This window comes from Gymnodraco acuticeps, unplaced genomic scaffold (assembly GCF_902827175.1).
Source record: "Gymnodraco acuticeps unplaced genomic scaffold, fGymAcu1.1, whole genome shotgun sequence".
In the NCBI taxonomy this organism is placed as follows: Eukaryota; Metazoa; Chordata; class Actinopteri; order Perciformes; family Bathydraconidae; genus Gymnodraco; species Gymnodraco acuticeps.
Window position 1 is genome coordinate 201975 of NW_022991713.1, and position 19105 is coordinate 221079.

General features: G+C 42.9%; 1 protein-coding gene across 3 annotated transcripts in view; it reads right to left on the reverse strand.

The window, feature by feature from the left end:
* nrg2b (neuregulin 2b) overlaps positions 1-19105 on the reverse strand; it is a 78110-nt gene extending 59005 nt beyond the window's left edge. For 2 of the 3 annotated variants that reach the window (XM_034198938.1, XM_034198937.1), the window contains exon 1: positions 17363-19105. In XM_034198938.1, coding sequence (XP_034054829.1) covers positions 17363-17774 — 412 coding nt within the window. In that variant the 5' untranslated portion in view covers positions 17775-19105. The remainder of the gene's footprint in view (positions 1-17362) is intronic. The other variant, XM_034198939.1, reaches the window with a different exon arrangement.

Consider the following 19105-nt stretch of genomic DNA (forward strand, 5'->3'; position numbering starts at 1 on the left):
CACAAAGAGAGAGGGAGAGACTGTGAAATACATGTGCACCAACACAATTAGAGATTCACACATCCCACACACCACAGGCACCGAGCAGGCCCTAACAAGTTTAATTCTGCAGCTGCAATTTACACAGAGATTTCCACAGCACTGTACACGAATCTGCATGAATGTGTGTTCCATGTGATGCACAGGTGGGCACGTGAGCATTGTATTGTCTGCTGATGGATCCGTGTGATTGTCTGAGTGTGTATTGAATGTGTGTGTGTGCAATGTAAGTTGCTGGTCCAAGCCTTCTGTATCACTGGGTGATGAGAGAATTCCTCAGTGAGAGCACAGGGAAGGGGGGGGTTGCCACAAATGGACAGCATTGTCTGGCCAATAGCCTGAGACCGGCCTGCTCCACTAACCAATCACACGTGACCAGCACTCCCATCAGCCGTCCATCAAGAGGTCCGTCTTTCAAGGTCACCTGATGCTCCCTCCCTTCCTTTCCCCAGGCCTCCCTCTCCCTCCCTCCCTCTGTGTCCAGCGAAGCAGGCATCAACAAAATTGATCTGATTTCTTGCTAAGCATGATCCAATAACAGAGAGTGATATGGAAGCCAAGCCAATTAGCTGTGTTCACAGACAGGTATGGCACCACTAGAAGGCACGGTCAGCAACATGCCTGCCCAGATGGGATAAACGCGTGTATGTGTGTGTGTGTGTGGGTGGGTGTGTGTGTGTGTCTGTCAGCTCACAGTCATGTGAGACAGCTAGAAAAGACTACATTCATAAATGCATAGAGAAGAACCCAATACGTGTCATAATGGAGGAATCTGCAAAACACACTATGCTTTATATTTGTTGTATGTGTTCAAATGTGTGTGTTTGTGAGTGCCTGCGTGTGTGTTCATGTATAAAAGAGAGAAGCTCCTTCTATCTCATTCTCCGATCAGTGTGATTTCTGCAGCGCACAGCTGTCACCATGGAAACCAGGGAGGGAGCAGTAGATAGAGAGGATGTAAGGCAGTAAGAAAGGGGGAAAAAAGATTGAGAAAGAGTAGGAGAGACTGCGAGAGAAAGAGAGAGTGTGTGAGAGGAAAGGAGGGAGGGAGGGAAGAAAGAAAGAGAGAGATGAGCACTGGTTGTTGAATGATAGCAGTCACAACAGGCCCTCATGCAGTTTCACCCAGCTAACCTGCACAGCAGCAATACCAAACCCAGGGCAACCCTCTGTTTGTGTAAGTATGTCGCGAACAGAGAATTCTGGGAAATGTGTGTCTGTCACATTCTCATTTGAGAAAAATAAACATTTGATGTGGTTGTGTGTGTGCGCTTGCAAGAGGTAGTGTCAATAAATCATACCCTTTCCCCCCTTTCTGTTTTTTGTAGTTACACAAACATACGTATATACCCACCCACTCACACACACACACACACACACACACACACACACACACACACACACACACACACACACACACACTGACATGACCTTGTCTCTCATGGCTGGTGTTGTGCATTGTTCTACTGGCTGCAGTGAGATCTATTTACGTATAAATAAACACACCCTTCAGATTCATCAGAAATGGGGCTACACAACAACCAGTGGCGAACCGTTGTCTATCACAGCTGGACCTTCTGTAGACACACACACACACACACACACACACACACACACACACACACACACACACACACACACACACACACACACACACACACACACACACACACACCCCCTCCGCGGCATTATAATGTCCGTCTTTTCACTGAATTGTCGTCTTGAAAAGGGTACTCACAACAATTCCGCAACAACTTCATCTTCACCTGTTGCACTTGTCATTTCAACGTTAAAAACAATAAAACGGCATGAATCGCTTCGTCGCATTCTAGATCCTCTGTCTCGAGCCAGTTAACTAGAGGGCCTTCTAGAATACCCTGAAACCGAGGGGAACTCTGAAAGAATACGCCCATTGGCTATATATGATTGGTTGATCAAACTGTCAGTCCAAACGTATGCCTACGGCCAGGGTATTCTATCAAAGATGTAGAATACCTTGTTGAAGGATATTCTACCCAGAGACCCAGAACAAGATCTGATTGGTTGCTTTATTTTCTAACACAAAACCACTGAAATGCGTAGTGCATGGTCCGAGAAGGACAAACAAATCAACGTAACACTGTAATATTACAGATCAACAACACGGATACGATTCTCATTTATTCATTTTATTACATTTTATTTATATAATTAAATCGATTTTTTGTTTGTTTTATCTGAGTGTTCCAGGGTATTCTCTGAATACCTTGAAGGCCCTGACGGTTCGCCACTGACAACAACACACATAGGGAGAAATGAGGGTGGTATAGAGGAAGAGGGAGAAGGATATATATAGAGGATGTTTAGATATCTATAGATAGATAGATAGATAGATAGATAGATAGATAGATGGGTAGATAGATAGATAGATAGATGGGTGGGTAGATAGATAGATAGATAGATGGGTAGATAGATAGATAGATAGATAGGTAGATAGTTAGATAGATAGATGGATAGATAGATAGATAGATAGATAGATAGATAGATAGAAAGAAAGAAAGGAGGTGCAGAGTTGGTAATGAATAGTTAATGAAGGGCTTGCGGGCAGAACGGTGGGGAAAAGCTATTCTCTCAGTCTCTCCCTCCTCCTCTTTTTCTTTCTAAAGGTTCGGAGTCGTGTGCAAGTCGTTCGGTGCCCCACCTGTCCTCCATTTATCTTTTTCTTTCCATCTCTCTTCCTGCCTCTCCGTCCACAACACTTTCTATTCTTTCCCTCCGTTCACCTCTCATTCATCCATCTCTCCCCCCTACCCTCTCACCTCCTTTCCTGTTTTCATCTATCCCACGCTCTCGCCTCTCTTATCCTCCACCCCTCACCCCACCATTTCTCACCTCTCATCTCACCCATCAACCCCCCCACCTGCCTCACACACACCATTAACTGCTGGCTTGTAAAGCAGACTAAAATACACAACTCTCCTGATAAGAGGATTGAAGCATTGATCACATCCGTCCTCCACAAGGAGCTAAAGATTCTTCAGAAGAAAGATCCCACTGCCCTGGCCAATGAAGAGGCCTTGAAGAGGCCTTGAGAGAATACGAAGCCCTACTGCAGCTCTGAAAGACAAAACAAAGATGTAATTGTTGTGGTGTACCGCAGGGTACTGTGTTGGGTCCCATTTGTTCCATCTTTTTTTACTGTAAATATCTTAAATTATTTGAAACGACTGTGTCGGCTTTGTGATGCGCTGATGACACACATCTCTACATGTCTGCATACGACATACCTAAATATGAGAGAACTGTTAACAAATCTGGTCAATCAATCGTTAACAGTGAATGGATCACACAAAAGGTTTCGCGGTCAAAGATATCAAAACAATCAAGACAATCATCAAGACTGCATTATTTTTTGCGAGTGTGTATTTTATAATAACTTGATCACACATTTCCCATTGGTTGTGAGCTAAATATGTATCAAAAATAAATACCAAGTGGTATTTATGTTGGTTCCGCTTTCGTAAAGACTACCAGATCAATTTACTTGGAGCACCACACATTATTTTATTCTATTTTCAATACACTGCAATCATTGTTTACGTCACAGTTATACTTTGATGGAATCATTTGTATTCACTAAGACCAACCAAGCAAGAAGCAGTCCGTCAATCAGAGGTTGAACAAAAATGTCAACCTTTCATTTTTAAGAAAAACTCTCAAAACCGTGCCAAACCCAAATTGTGCAGTGAGCAAACTCACTGTTGCGATCACTTTCAGTTTTACCGCCAAACAAAGTTGTATCAAATGTGTTTGATATAGCTGATTGTTTTCAACTTGTCTGACTGCTTGTGTTTCATATCCCATTGGACTCTATTACGAATGCATTCTGAGATTTTAAACGTTACTTTGTGAATAGTATTTCTCTCCCGAGATATATGATGTAAGGCTTCACAGCTTTTGACTAAGATTTATTCACAACAACAACAACCTCTGTTTAAAAGTGTTTGTGTGCAATTTCCCTACAACTTTGATTTAAAAGGTAGAAATGTAAATATAGTACAGACCTGGGAGACAGCCTAAGCCACAGCCTAATTAATCATTTCTGTCATTTTTGCCTTACTTTTCACAAAATGGACAATCAGATTATTTGTTCTAGACGAGCAATTATTTGTTTCTTAAAGGCTTGCAAGACTGTTCTTCATCACACTGCACTCACTGGTGATTTTTTCTGGTCTTTCGTTTTTTGATTGTTGAATCCGCTCCATTCTCAACATACGGCATGTTTTCTTTAGGTCCATTATAGTAGATTTCATTTGATTATGCCACTATTTGGTTATGTTAGATTACAATCCTCTGGCAATAGTAACTCATTTGATTTGTCTTGCTCAGTGCTTTTTTCATAATGATCTGAAAACAAGGTTTTACGAAAAAAACCTAAGCAATGCTATGATGAAACTTGCCTGGTACTTGAATTCAAGTTGTCAGTCATGCTAGTATGTTACCTTCAGCTTCAGAAGAAGTGTATAACTGTATTCATATATCTGTCACGATTTTTATGTTATGTCACATTTTTTTTTTTGTATGTCTAGGTTTATTTTGCTGTTCTGTTCTCCCTGTTTCATCTTTTCCTCCTTGTGTCTTGTCTGGTCCTTCTCCCTGTCGTTAGTTTCCCTGGTGTGTCTAATTGTCTGATTGTGTTCACCTGTTGCCCTTGTGTTTCTGCCTCCCCTGCCCGGCTGTTTCTCATCTCGTGATTACCCCTCCCTGTATTTAGTCTTGTCTCTTCCTGTGTTCCCCTGTCGGTTCATTGTTTGTTTGTCCTGTCTCCCTTCATGTCCAGTGGCGTTTTCTCCTGGAGGCCAAGGGAAGCCAAGCTTCCCCTGTTTTTTCGGATTGTAGTTATAATTTTAATAAATAAATAAAAACACTTCGTTTAGTTTCGGAAATTCTTTGTTGTGTGTTGCTGCCGGCCCGTCTCTCCCCCATTCTCATTGAGTATTTTACAAAGAGTGAAACAGCGCCCCTCTAGATGTTATGGTGAAACAGTAGATGGCACTCTCTGTTGCGAGAGGAGGCCAGCCGAAATTGGCTTCCCTTGGTGAAAAAAATGGAGGGATTGACCAATCAGACAAGGCTCACGTGATGCCCCTGCCAACCTGTGATTGGTCAGGGCCATGCCAAGGGAAGCCAGAGGCGGCTGGCTTCCCTTGCCTCACAATCCAATCAAATCGCATCAACTTAGTGGTGCAGTGACGAGTCCTAAAACCCGGAAGTAAGCTGCGCTCGGTTTCCCTCGACAAAAAGGCAATGGGATTTCTCCATAGGATTTAGGAAAATAGCTCGAAATAAGGTCAGTGGAAAACGAACCTGTTAGATAAATGCACGTTTTGTTCAGTCTGTTAATATCCACATGTCTACCCTACTTTTATAATTTTCGAATCATAAATCTAATCGATAGAAGATAGATAGTGTCACTGCATCACTCTCACCGCCGTTAGAAAGTAGCAAGCAACTGAAGCAAGTGCAATTATGGAGGGTGGAGATTTGGAGTATTTCATCAAAAATAATTGTACTAAACTTCCGCTACAGCAGCAACAACAAATACAATCTGATGACAGGCCGATGCCCAAACTGGAGCTGTGTACAGAGAGGAAAAAAGGAGCGAATCGGACGTAAAACGTTAAAGGTCTCCTGATTTAGTTTGTGAATGAATGCTTATTAGAGTTTCGGCTGGAGAGTGCGTGCAGACCTGTCAGTTAGATAACAGGCGTGTGTAAGTCCTGCATCTGTATGATACAAATGTGTGTAAAATGATACTGGGTGCTGTAATCACTCATCTGGTTACGTTATTACATTGACCACCAGACCCCCGACCCAAAAGAAAGGACGTATTATTGGCTTCCCCTAATTTTTTTCCAACGCTACGCTACTGTTGATGTCACACTTCTTGGTTGTCTCTCCGGTCTTCCTCCATGTTTCTCACGGTCAGTTTTTGTGTAGTTGTTTTCTGTTACCGTTTCAAGTTATGCCATGTTTTGTTAATCAGCTTTTAAATAAAGCTCGCTTTTGTTTCAAGACCTTTTTTCCGTTTTTTGTAGTCTGCATATGGGCCCTACCTTTTCCGCGATCATTACAGTGATCCTAGCAATATCATGATAGCTGATATATTGAGGTTGTTCCTTCATTATGTGTACATTGTTTATAAGAATATGCGGTGTTTGAGAAAAAGAATAGAAGCATAAGGAACCAACATGAAATCCTGAAGAAGAAGCTCTGTTGGGGAAACATTTTTTTGTTTTAAGAATTCTGCATACTTATGTTCACTAAGGGGGGCCAACTTTGCATCTTAAAGAGAACATCTTCTGGTTTATATCAGTATTTCCTGTCTTTACTGGGACATGTCTCCGTGATTTAATGTTCAAAAAGCTCTTTATTTTTCTCATACTGGCTGTGCTGCAGCACCTCTTTTCACCCTCTGTCTGAAACCAGAGCCCAGTCTGCTCTGATTGGTTAGCTGGTTGGATCTATTGTAATTGATCAACCGCATAGAGACATGCCACCCCTTAGCCTATCACATACATTGTGTTGGAGCGCTAGCCAATTGAAGTGTGAGTGTTACATAGTGATGTCAATGTAACAGAAGTAAACAAAAGAGTTGGATTGAGGCGTTTCAGGCAGGAGGGGGAGTGGGGATGTTTGCACTAAAACCTATATAACCAGCCACAGGAAAGATACAAAAACCCATAAAAGCAAAATAAGGCCCATTTAAGAATTACACAACCAAACATTTAAACCTGCTTTGACTGAGACCTTTGAGCAAACTGCTCACCTGAAGGTATTCAAGTTGCACTTCTAGTTTTCTCTCTATTGTATTGAAAGACAAATGTCTCCATTCATGATGTAAAATGATACCTAATTACATGTGAGATTTGAAACAAAATGAAGTCTCACCAGCACCTTGGCCTTTGGTTTAACTGCTGTGCTTTTATGTCCCGTTGGCATTTCCATACCCACACGAATAAACATGCTACACTGACAATAGTTTGTTAAGGATGAAATCTGCACTTGGCAACTTTGCATGTTGGCAGAACTAAATGGCAGTGAGAAGAACCCGTTTTTATAATTGAAAATGAATTCCCAGAAGCCCTCAGTGCTGTAACCTCAGTGAACTGATCACTGCATGCTCTTCTATCAGCCGCTCGGCCTGTGATGCTTCACATCAAAAAGACAAGAGCAACAAAAGATTTATTATAAGCAATTCCAACTTTCCCTGGACAGGCTGCTCATTTACTGCCGCTAAAGAGACAAACCTCTTTTTCAAATGGTGTTGTGTCCTTTCCAGTCAGTTATTACGAGACCATAGTTGACACTTGTTTCTTTTTAGCAAATATTATGCCTGTATGAAGTTCACAAAAAGGGGAATAAAGCTACATTCACATTATATGCAATTCATTTTTTTCTCACCGTGATTTTCTGAAAACAGCCTTGTGGTGAAAACAGCAGTTTTGCCGCTTCATACAAGATTAATTAAAATGATCAGCTTATTTTTGAAAGTCAGAACACTATGAAAAACAAGAGATAAAACACTGTGCATTTTGTCTTAGTCTTGTAATTGCAGTCAAACAAAGCAATAGACACACCTGTCTTGTTTTTTTATATTTAAAAATGTTTTATACATGAGAAATACTGAGGATATAAACAAAACAGCACACAGCTTATTTAAGGCTGAAATGTGTGCACTGCTACCCAGCTGACACATGGTGTATACATGGATGACACTAATGGACACAGACTGAATGAGGTTAATAAAGGTAATGACACCCTGGACCAATGAGAGGAAGGACGACAACTCTGAAAAAAGTGCAGAATAAAGGATCGCATACACCTTGGGGTCCTTTCTGTTTCCCATCATTCTCGCTGATGAATTCCTTACAAATACGTTTTCCTACATGTTTGCTAAAATAAATATTTGCCGGAAATAAATTAAAGGCAGGTCTGGTGATATTTTTTATATTTTTTATAATTAAGAAATTGCATAATTAGATTACTTTTATACTCTTATACTGAGATTAGGTTACTTTCTTACAGGTCAATTGTAATAGAATGCATTTCTTAAAGTAAGCCTCCCAACCCTGCCAAGAACTAATGTTTGCCAAAAACTTGACATTTCAAAACCTTTAAAAAATAAAGCGTAATGTTTGTAACCATTTCGCATTTACAACTAAACTAGGAATGATTGAGCTCTAAGCAAACCAAGGAAAGAAAAACAATATGATATCAGTTTCTGTTCAAGTGGATGTGCGTTCATTTTTCTGTTGTGGTTAAAGTATAAGACATACGGTATATTTGACTGATTAACGTAAAGGCCAGTGTGGTTTTCTACACAATCCTGAAACGCCTGCACCTCAGGAATAGTTGGATGAGCGGCTTGACTGAACTGGCTGTAGCAAATTGATGGCTAAGAAAATATTATTTCACATTCATTATTCCAAAAACAAATAAAAAGGGTATATGGAGAAACAGGGACGCAGCATTCTGTGAGAGTATGGCTGCAGCTTGTACATATCCACATCTTTCTTTCTTTGCGCTACCTGGTGGCTTTTCACTTATAAAACTAGTCCATTGTTAATAATAATAATAATAATCTACATATTATAAATAAACGCTAAAGCCAACCATATTTTTTTTAAGAATAATTTGTCTTCCTGAAGAAAAATAAAGATAATTGATATATTCCTCGAGACGATTACAAAAACAATTTGATTCAAATATACAGCATCTGAATTTCCCCTCTCAAGTTGCAATGTGCAAAGAACCAGTGCTTTTATTAGAGATGATGGTGAAGCACCTGCTGCACAGCTCCAAATCTACACTGTTGTGCAAAATCAATCTTGGGAGTTGTTCGAATTGCGGCGTGATTGCCAAATCACAAAGAACAAACTTCAATATCTCAAAACCAACTGACAAGGGACGCAGAAATATTGTTTCATAAGTTAAAATTAGGCAATGTACTGCCAACATCTACTCCATTAATGAGCAGAATGTTGCCTAAGAAGAAAAACACATCCACTTGTTCTCTGAAAAACCAAACATATAGTACACACAGGAAGTATCTACCACAAGCTTATAATAGTTCAGAGATAACATCCAGAGAAGCAGAGGAGGACACCTGGAAGACAGATGAAGATACTCCACCTGTCACAATCAAAGATCGCCACAACAAAGAGAGATAAAGATAGCCCACGCCTTTCCGAGCCTCAGATAGCCTGATATAGAACCAACGTTTTAACCCTTTTACGGCCCAGAGAAATGTTTTCAGAGCTCACATTCTCTGTTTCAGAAACACTAGTCCTTGTATACATGGACTAGAACAGCCTTGCTCAAAAGCACCTTGGAAAAGAGAGAGAAAGCAGTTCATGCTCATGAAGCGTTACCACCAGTGACAGTTGAAAATGGCATTTTACAACTTCATGAATATCAGGCAGTCGCTGACTGCATGCCAACCCGTCAAAGACTTTCCAAGGAAACGGTGAAAACGACTCAGATTTATTGAAACAACAGCAAACTTGTCGTTTTTTAAACGTTTTATGTGGAATCCAAACTGACACGTTCTTGGCATAAACATTTCTAATTATTCAATTCTGAATTTGACGTCTGATCCAATTCTGCGGTGGAATAATCCGAGCAAGAGAAATCCATCCTGTGTGAAACAGGCATTTTGCTGATGCAGCGAGGAGGGTGTGTGCAGCGGCAGCCGCATTAGTGTGTGGGTGGTGCGTGTGCAGTACATCTACATGTGTGTGCTTGTGTGATTCTGTGTATGTGTGTGTGTGTATGTGTGTGTGTGTGTGTGTGTGGTTACACAAAGACCTCTCTCATTCACAAACTGAGCCATGTGGCGCTGGGGCTGGTCCTTTTTAAGAAGCATGTGTCAGAGTTTTTCTACTAAGGCTGACTGCTGGAAAAGGTGAGTGCAGATATATTATTCACAAGCAGGGACACACACACACTCTCTCACACACGCTACACATCTGAAGGACATGTACACGAGTTAGGAGCGCACTGAGGGACGGAAAAGGGTGCTAATACGCACACGTCGACAAGAAGAGTTGATCAGTATAATGTCAGTAGTACATCACTAAGCAAAAACATGGTTCTATACATCCTCTCTCCACACACACACACACACACACACACACACACACACACACACACCACACACACCACACACACACACACACACACAAACACACACACACACACGTACTTGCAGGCAGCAGAGGGGAGAAATCCTCAGCCTTCTGTCATACAGTGTGCATAATTTATAGCAGCCCCAGATCTCCCTGCTAATGACAGCACACTGGGGCATCTGCAGCACAGCAGCAACAGCTACTGTGTGTGTGTGTGTGTGTGTGTGTGTGTGTGTGTGTGTGTGTGTGTGTGTGTGTGTGTGTGGTGTGTGCGTGTTGTGTGTGTGTGTGTGTGTGTGTGTGTGTGTGTGTGTGTGTGTGTGTGTGTGTGTGGTGTGTGTGTGTGTGTGTGTGTGTGTGTGTGGTGTGTGTGTGTGTGTGTGTGTGTGTGTGTGTGTGTGTGTGTGTGTGTGTGTGTGTGTGTGTGTAGGGAAGTATAATGCTCAGTTGAGACAAGGACAGTGAGAGAGACAGAAGAGACAAAGACACACAGAGGGTGTCTGAAATAGACACAGATAACGCTACAAAGAGGGGTAAAGGAATAGACAGGCAAGTGAGAGACCTCTCACAGCACCCACACACACAAACACAAACACACACAGACCTGTCAAGTCACTAATTCCCCCAGTAAACCTTCTTGCATCTGCCTTAATATAAATGTACGTTAGTCTAAGCGCTACCTTGTCTCTGTCTTAATGTGGAATGCATTTTTCAATTCTTTTTTGTTTATTTTTCGGGCATTCTGGCTTCAATTGTATAGTTAAATAGACCTGAAAGGCAGGGGGAGAGATTAAAGGTCCCTTGGTCAGACATGAACCCACTCTGCCATAATGGTGAGCTTCCAGGCTCCCGGATGGAATGTCTCTTAATTAAAGAATTCCCAAAGTGTTGTCCCGGGTACAAACAGCAGATCATGTGATTCATGCACTGACTCGGATTCAGATGATGCCTTTAAAAACACCTCGCTGTCATCCCCGGCTAATAGAGACAATTATTCACTGCAGAACTAAAGGGTGTTAGCATCTTAATGAAAATGCACAGGGGTTGCTTTGACAGTTTGTACCAGGGTGTGGCCTTGGCTGTGCTTCCTTGCAGGGATTATTTTGACATGCAGCACCAGAGCAAACTTCTCCTAATTCTGGGATTTGGAGATCAATGCCACAGTGATTCTGCCTCCAGCTGCTGTACACACTGAGCTGAGTCTGAGCTGAGAGGCAGCAGTGTGCACGTTAGCCCAGAGAACTGATACTGCCTCTGATAAGGTGCTGGTGTTACGCACATGCAAACACAGTCTGCATAGTCCCGTATGTTGTATAATCTTAGACGTAATTATACACATTTTGCATTCAACTGAATTTCAATTTAGGAAAAAAATCATAGACGTCAGACTGGTTGCTAGTTTGAGAGTTGTAACTGAGGAGTAGTTTGATATTTAAAAGCAAATGTTCTTGTTCGCTTTCTTTCTGAGAGTGAGATAAGAACAGTGTAACCTTTCTCATGTTTGAATGTTTAAAGGTTCCATGTCATGCTTTAAAGAGCTGAAGTTCAGGCGTGGTTAGAGTAGCTTAGCATAAACACTGAAATAAGGATTTGCCGGACTCTGTTCAATCCGGACCTCCAAAGCTTGATCAAATAGTTTGATTCATCCATAAATAAGCAGAAGATTTAATGAAATGACTGAGGTTTCAACAGAAGCTATACTGTAAATATTCCTTGAAGAATGCAGTGCCACATCTACAGTAGCACAGGTTGCCAGATCAATTCTGTGAGGACAGGTGTTGTGTTTTGGACACACTTGGCCACCTAAATGTGACAGCAACAGCCCTTACTCAACGTAAAACCTAACCCTAACCAGTTGTTAAAGTAAGGTACATACACCATGATCAATTATTGAGCTTCATAGGAGGATAATTCCGAACCAGTCTACGTGGTTTAGATGACTATAATTCCATATCCGACATTCAAAACACACCATAAGTTAAAACTAATGTATCTCAAAATGTTAGGTAATTCAAGTAATGATGATAAACAAATCAGCAGTTTGGTTTCATGGGGCTAACAGGAATTTATCAGAAATTAGGTGGAAATAATCCCTTCATAAACCGATTCATTTGTCAACTACGTACAGTGTGAAATGTGCTGTTTGGTGAGCTAGCTAACTAACAACATTACTAATGGGAAAGAGAGGCAGAAATATGTGTGCAATCTAAGGGTTTAAAAAAAACAATCTATATACCGTACTTACAATTTATTTGAATGGGCCTACTTTTGACAAATCATGCCATTAGACCTATTAATAAAACGTTTTTGTATGTTGCTCCCCGTGTAAATGTACTTCACTCCCTGAATTCCCAAGCTCTACTTCCCTGTAAAACGTCCCCTGTTGCCCCCTATACTTTTTTAAACAGTGCAGGCTCAATAAAACTAGCCCTGAACTTAGTGTCATTACTGTCAATGAGGTGAACAACAGGCCCTGGCTATTATTGGAGGTCTTACACATGCATTATTGCGGCATCTATTTGTAATCTAAAGATCTCTCCCCCACTTTCCCTCCCTCCCTCCCTCTCTGCTTCTCTCCTCCTCTGTGGCTGACTGACAGCAGGGCAGGAATAAGCTGAACCACACACTTCAGCTACAGTCAGCTACAGCATGAGGAGCGAGACAGAAAAAGAGAGGGGGGGGAAGTTGAGGTATGCAGCACTAGATACAGCATCAGTGACAGGAGCATGTTTGGGCATCAGATTACGCTATTTTAGGAAGAAACTGTCAATGTTTCTCAAAAGGCATGTCAACGGCGGTGATCAGAGGAGACCTACATTACGCTTTACTCTGCAGGGGATGTAAGATAGGACTGGTTTTGTACTTTTTAAGAAGGGAGTGTGAGCCGTCCAAACTTCAGTGATGTTTCTCTGAGCGAGGGAAAGGCAGTGAAGGCCAGTGGAGCTCAGTGGAGACAGATATGTGGTTTGAGTAGCTCAAGAAAGAACAAAGACTCCCTATCAATTTCTAAACTACTGTAGCCTTGGATTCCACATTAGTTTGTACTCCGTTCTCTCACAGCAGATGTCGCAGACGTTTCTACACAGTCTGATCTGTTTTGCTTCTTAAGTTTTGGTCAGAGGATTGGATTGAGGGTGAGGTGGAAAAAGTGGAAAATTAAATGTTCTTAAAACTCATGGAATGCATTCACAATTACGCATTCGAGGGGGAAACGTATTTCCTCCTGGACTAGTTTTAAACGTGTGGTTAATCTCCAACAAAAACTCAACAAAACTGCTTGGTTAGGTCTAGTAAAATATCATGGGATTGGCCTGACATAAAAGTATTTGTTCCGTTATTAAAGTTAAGACGTGAACCAAACAAAGTCCTAACGGTTTCAAAAGGGACTCGAACAGCTGGTTGAAGGTCCTGTGTATGTTGACCCGCCTATACACTATGATCTCCGTCTTGCACAAACCTACATGGAATTGTAATTTGACGTTGATTAAAAAGAATCCTGACTGTACTCACCAACGCATTAGCTCGCTTCGGAAAAAGATGACTGCCTCAATTATTTCTCCCAGTGAAGGGGTCTTCTAACTTCTGACTGCTGTAAACAAATATATCAAAACATGAACCTAACAACCTGTTGTTTTAAACAGATCTAATATAACATATCAGTGTGCTTTGAGGTTAACAGAGCTGACATCCTGTGGCTTCTACATATTCGTGTAGCCCAAAAGATATCAAGAAAACATCTTGAAAAGTCTGTCAGACAGGTGCTCAAGGCAAGTCAACTGAGGGATGTAGCTTTAATGGACACTTGTTTGCTGTCCTATATTACTGTTTGCATTCTGCAATGATGTTACACTAGCAAGTGGAACCAGTAGCACAGAGGTTCTTCCAGAAAAGCTTAGTAAATGGTCATAATGTAATGTAAGCTTTACATTGTAATTGTTCTGCACTCTAGCTGTAGCAAATGCTTGTTTGTCTTGATAAACACAATATAAAAAATATATAAGAGTTGAGTTTTGGCATGATCAAATATTCAACAAGTTTGTTGAGCTTTTAGTACCTGTGCCACCGAGTACAAAACAGCTGCAATGTTGTTGTTCCTTACCAAGATGTATCAAGCTCTACTATCCCTCCTCATTCAGCATTTAACACGGAACACTCTATATCACTGGGTTATCAAAGTCAGTGAGAGGGGACAGAAGCACCTCATGCTAATGGCTACTCACATTCAAGAGTTTCCAAAATAACAGATAACAATTTGACCATAAAACTGTATGAAATCAAACGTAAAAACACAATTCTCAGCTCAAGAAAACAGCAACACAGGTTTTCACATATAATTAAAAAAAAGCTGATATTAGCCACTGTAGAAGAAAGCATGACCGTGATAAAAGTGTGTTAAATAGGGGTGCGTACAGAAGTGGGCATTACAACAGATCGACTGAGATTCTGTGATTGGCTGTGCTCAGGGTGTGTGTTTGCTGACACGCCCCTTTCCTCATCCCATCTTTAAACTGCAGTTACTTCTGTCCAAATTCTTCTCCAATATCCTCTCATGCGCGTCTCCGGCCTGATCACCGGCCAAGAGTCGTAGCTCACTCGCCGGCTGCTCTGACATTTGTGCATCCGCCCAATGAAAAGTGTCAGTGTGGCAACGGAGAGGAGGCCGGGCTAATAAGCAGTTGTTGTTGGCATTTTGCAGAGGGGGATTATTTTGTAACACTTTACAAGAGGTTTCTGTATCTTACATAGATTACACATAGACTTGTGAAATATGAAATAAGGTTTTCCTCAACAAAAGATATGTTTAGTCAACTAACACAAAATATAGATTATTTGGGTTTCTTGATATGAAGGAATAAAACAAAAGAGCCACTTTAAATCTTGCGTTGACTATACGTTTCTTGGAAGGAGAAAAGCATTTTAAAAAGACTGCAACTTGCAGAAATAGTAGTTGGCTAAGATCATAATGGCCAATTATTCAATGGATAAAGGCTATCCATGTTAAAATATGTGTTTCCTGTTGAACTAGGTCCTGACTACTTCATCATAGCATTTTTCTCTGAAGAAATGGAGTGGAAATATTTTTCATGAAACATTCAGGGCTACCAATTGCAAGTGATATGTTTTTTTGGTTGACTGTGTGACTAATTTGGGCCTTAGATGTTGTATTTCTTTGTTAAGTTTTGTCAGATGAATCCAGCCAACCCTATGAAAGAAATGGAGGTGACAAAAGCTGTGTTCCTATAACGCTGTGGACATTCAGAGGCCACTGGTTGCCACAGCGCATGTTATGTGTCAGCAGCACACACTCTGCAGTCTCTAATTAGGTTGAGTTTTCTCCCTGTTTCTCTTTCGGTGTGTGTGTGTGTGTGTGTGTGTGTGTGTGTGTGTGTGTGTGTGTGTGTGTGTGTGTGTGTGTGTGTGTGTGTGTGTGTGTGTGTGTGTGTGTGTGTGTGTGTGTGTTAGCGTGTGCGCGGGATGATTCAGCTCATAAGTGGATATCTCCTCTCCTGAGCTTACGCCTTGCCTGCACAAATGGGCTTTACACAGAAGCCTGATTGCAACAGCCCTGTCATAAATAAATGACTGGATAATTTTAGCATGACACAGAGGTAAAAATAGAACATCACGCTGTTAGCTCAAACGCTGGATGAACCCTTTGTTGAGACTTCTGAGTTACTTCCTGTCAGGATTGAACACTTTACAGGTGCCAGTGGTTTGCATGGAAATGACGGTGATTCACGGTTTGAACCAAATGAGTGTGTGTTTAACCGCATTGTTTCAAAGGTTATGTATTTAAATGACCATAACAAAGGTGATGATGTCCACAGTGATGGTCTTAAGGCTTGTATTGGGGAAATGTTCAATATTTCCACAGTTAAAATGTAATTCCCCTCTCTTTTGTGTAGCAGGGGAAATCCAGGTAGTGTACTTCTTGCCACATAGGTGGTCACAGGATTGCACTGTATAGTTAAAAGTATAAGATACCTGAGAGTAACTAACAGATGTAATGATGTACACGTATCAGTGTCTAGAGCTCCGTTTATGTGTTATACGAACTAAGTAGACGGTTCTGAAACTTTTCTTTTCCCTTTTGTAAGTAAAGGGTCAATTCAAGTTTTTTTTACCTCTCTGACGGAGAGAAACCAAATGTCAGAAAGTAAAGAGAAAAAGTGCTCAACCCTCATCTTGAATCTTTTTACCTTGTCTCGTATTCAGATTGTTCTTTTCATAAAAGCCATCCTGTTGACAGCAACTTCAACAGACAGGCCAGCTGCTCTACATTTAGTTTTAGCCACTTCTCATAGAAATTAGTTATTTAAAACCCAGGAAGTGCTACGGGAGTTTCTGTTTTTAGGGGTAGGCTAATGCAAGAAAAAGAGCAACATTTTAGATGGCAATGGTGGAAACCTGCAACAAGTTGTGACATTTTAACAGTTACCATCACTGCAGTCATCAATGGCACAGTCTGATATAACAGCAGCAGATCTGACATGTACAACTGGCTGTCGGTAACTTTCCCGTCACATGTTCTGCCTATATCACACACACACCCACACACACACACACACACACACACACACACCCCACACACACACACACACACACACACACACACACACACACACACACACACACACACACACACACACACACACACACACACAAACAGCTGTTCAACCTTAAGCCTACACATGATGCAGACAGTGATGATGTGATGATGCAGATCTCACACTGAACTTTTAGTCTCCCCTGATCATCAGGGCTTTTGAAGGAACCTGTTTGTGGTTTAACCCGGGTTAAACTCTCTCACACACACACACACACACAGACACACACACACACACACACACACACACACACACACACACACACACACACACACACACACACACACACACACACACACACACACACACACACACACACGCTGCCTTGCTTATCATTTCAGTTTGGGTTATAAAGGATTAAAAAGTGTCAACCGGCTAACGCGCATGCACATGTGTACGCACGCTGAAACACTGTATAGACTCAACACGTGCACGCGCAGCCAGAGAGCGGTGACTGTCTCGTTACATCGCCATGGCAGCCTCAGTGGCCCTATGGTGCGGTGTGAGTGTTGGGCAGGTGGAGAGGGGGGAAAGCCTTAAACTTACCGCAGTCCTCGCACAACACTCGCTCCACATCCTTCTTCAGCTCCGGCTCGCTGGCGTCCACAGGGGCGTACGATGCCTTGAATACCAAGGGCTCTGCTGTGGGGTCCATGAAAAAGATATATCTGTGGTCCTTCTCCACCGTGGTGCACGGGGCCTCGGAGCCGAAGTCCCCGACGGTCACGAGCTGCTCCCTCTCGAGGCCGCCGCTGTTGACGGGCCACACGTCCAGCACTTTGACATTCACACTGTAGGGCTCCCGGGAGGAGACGTTCTCCGGGGAGGAGCGCACCTCGCCCTCGATGACCACGGCGGATCGGTACGCCTGGTCCTGGAGGGAGTTGAGACTCGGGGCGTAACAGGCGAAGGAGACCCCGATGACCAGCATGGAGAAATGCACTGGATCAAGCCTCATGCCGTCAGCCTGTGCTGTGCTGCAGTGCTGCTGGGCGGCGGAGCGAGCTGGAAGAGAGAGACGGCGGCGAACGGGCTCCGGCAGAGCAGGCAGGGCAGAGCGGCAGACCTTGTGGAAGTGTCCATGCCATCTGTGTCTGCCGCTGCTCTCCCCATACGGCTGCTGGCCTCGGATGGGGGACACACACACCAGCCTAGGAACCGGAAACGGCCCGCTTCTGCATGCTTAAAAATGTGATTGCTGCATTCTCCTTCACCAACCACCCTCCCCCTCTTATCTCCCCTTTTCCTGAAAGGCAAAGCAAGACTCGTAAATTAGCCTCCTCTCGAATCCAGGGCTGAAACCTGGACCTCTCTCTCTCTCTCTCTCTCTCTCTCTCTCTCTCTCTCTTCTCTCTTTCTCTCTCTCTCTCTCTCTCTCTCTCTCTCTCTCTCTCTCTCTCTCTCTCTCTCTCTCTCTCTCTCTCTCTCTCTCTCTCTCTCTCTCTCTCTCTCTTTCGCTCTCTCTCTCACTCTCTATCCAGCTAATAGGCTAGCATCGCATGGGTGGGCGCATTGCCTCTGGTATGAAAAAAAGCAGCTTGCGCGTACAGAGGAATCACAAGAAACTATACGCACTCCACGCACACGCAAACGCAAGGTCGGGTCCCTTATCCACTTATTACGCTCGTGAAAATAGTTCCTCTCCTGTAAGCAAAACAATAAATTTAAAAAAGAACAGAAAAACCGGGGGAGGAAGAGACGGACAGGATGAGATAGCAGCGGTTATCCGGTGAGGCGATGCAACAGTAGCGCGCACCCTCCAGACGCGTCCCCTGCGCCCCTCATCATACGCGAGCAGCTTACGTGAGCAAACATCACCTGCCCGGTCACTGGCGTCGGCTCGCCACGTCCTGCGCAAACACCCTAATGACCCGGGCACCCACCGGCACACCGCCACCGACCCAACCGGCGTGTGAGCATGCCGGCCGCCTGAGTTAAACCTCTGCGGGTGGTGGGTGCGGGAGAAATCACGCAAGCGGTGCACCGTGCGTCTGTAGCCAAGCCCTGCGCGGCTCCCACTGTGGATCTCGTGCGAGAAGTGCAAGAGAGGCTATAGGCGACTGTTACACACACTGCGGATAGTTGTCGCGATGACTAACGCTGCGAAATTCTCTCAATGGATTCCTCAGCGTAGCGAACCGAGCTGCGAGTTACGAGACTTCAGCTTTAAATGTCCTCACTCATATATACGCACGCTGCAGGAAAACACACCCAAAAGCTGACATTTACCACCCTATGCGAGTCAGTGCAGTTCACTATGCTATGAGAAACTGTGCAGTTGTACGACTC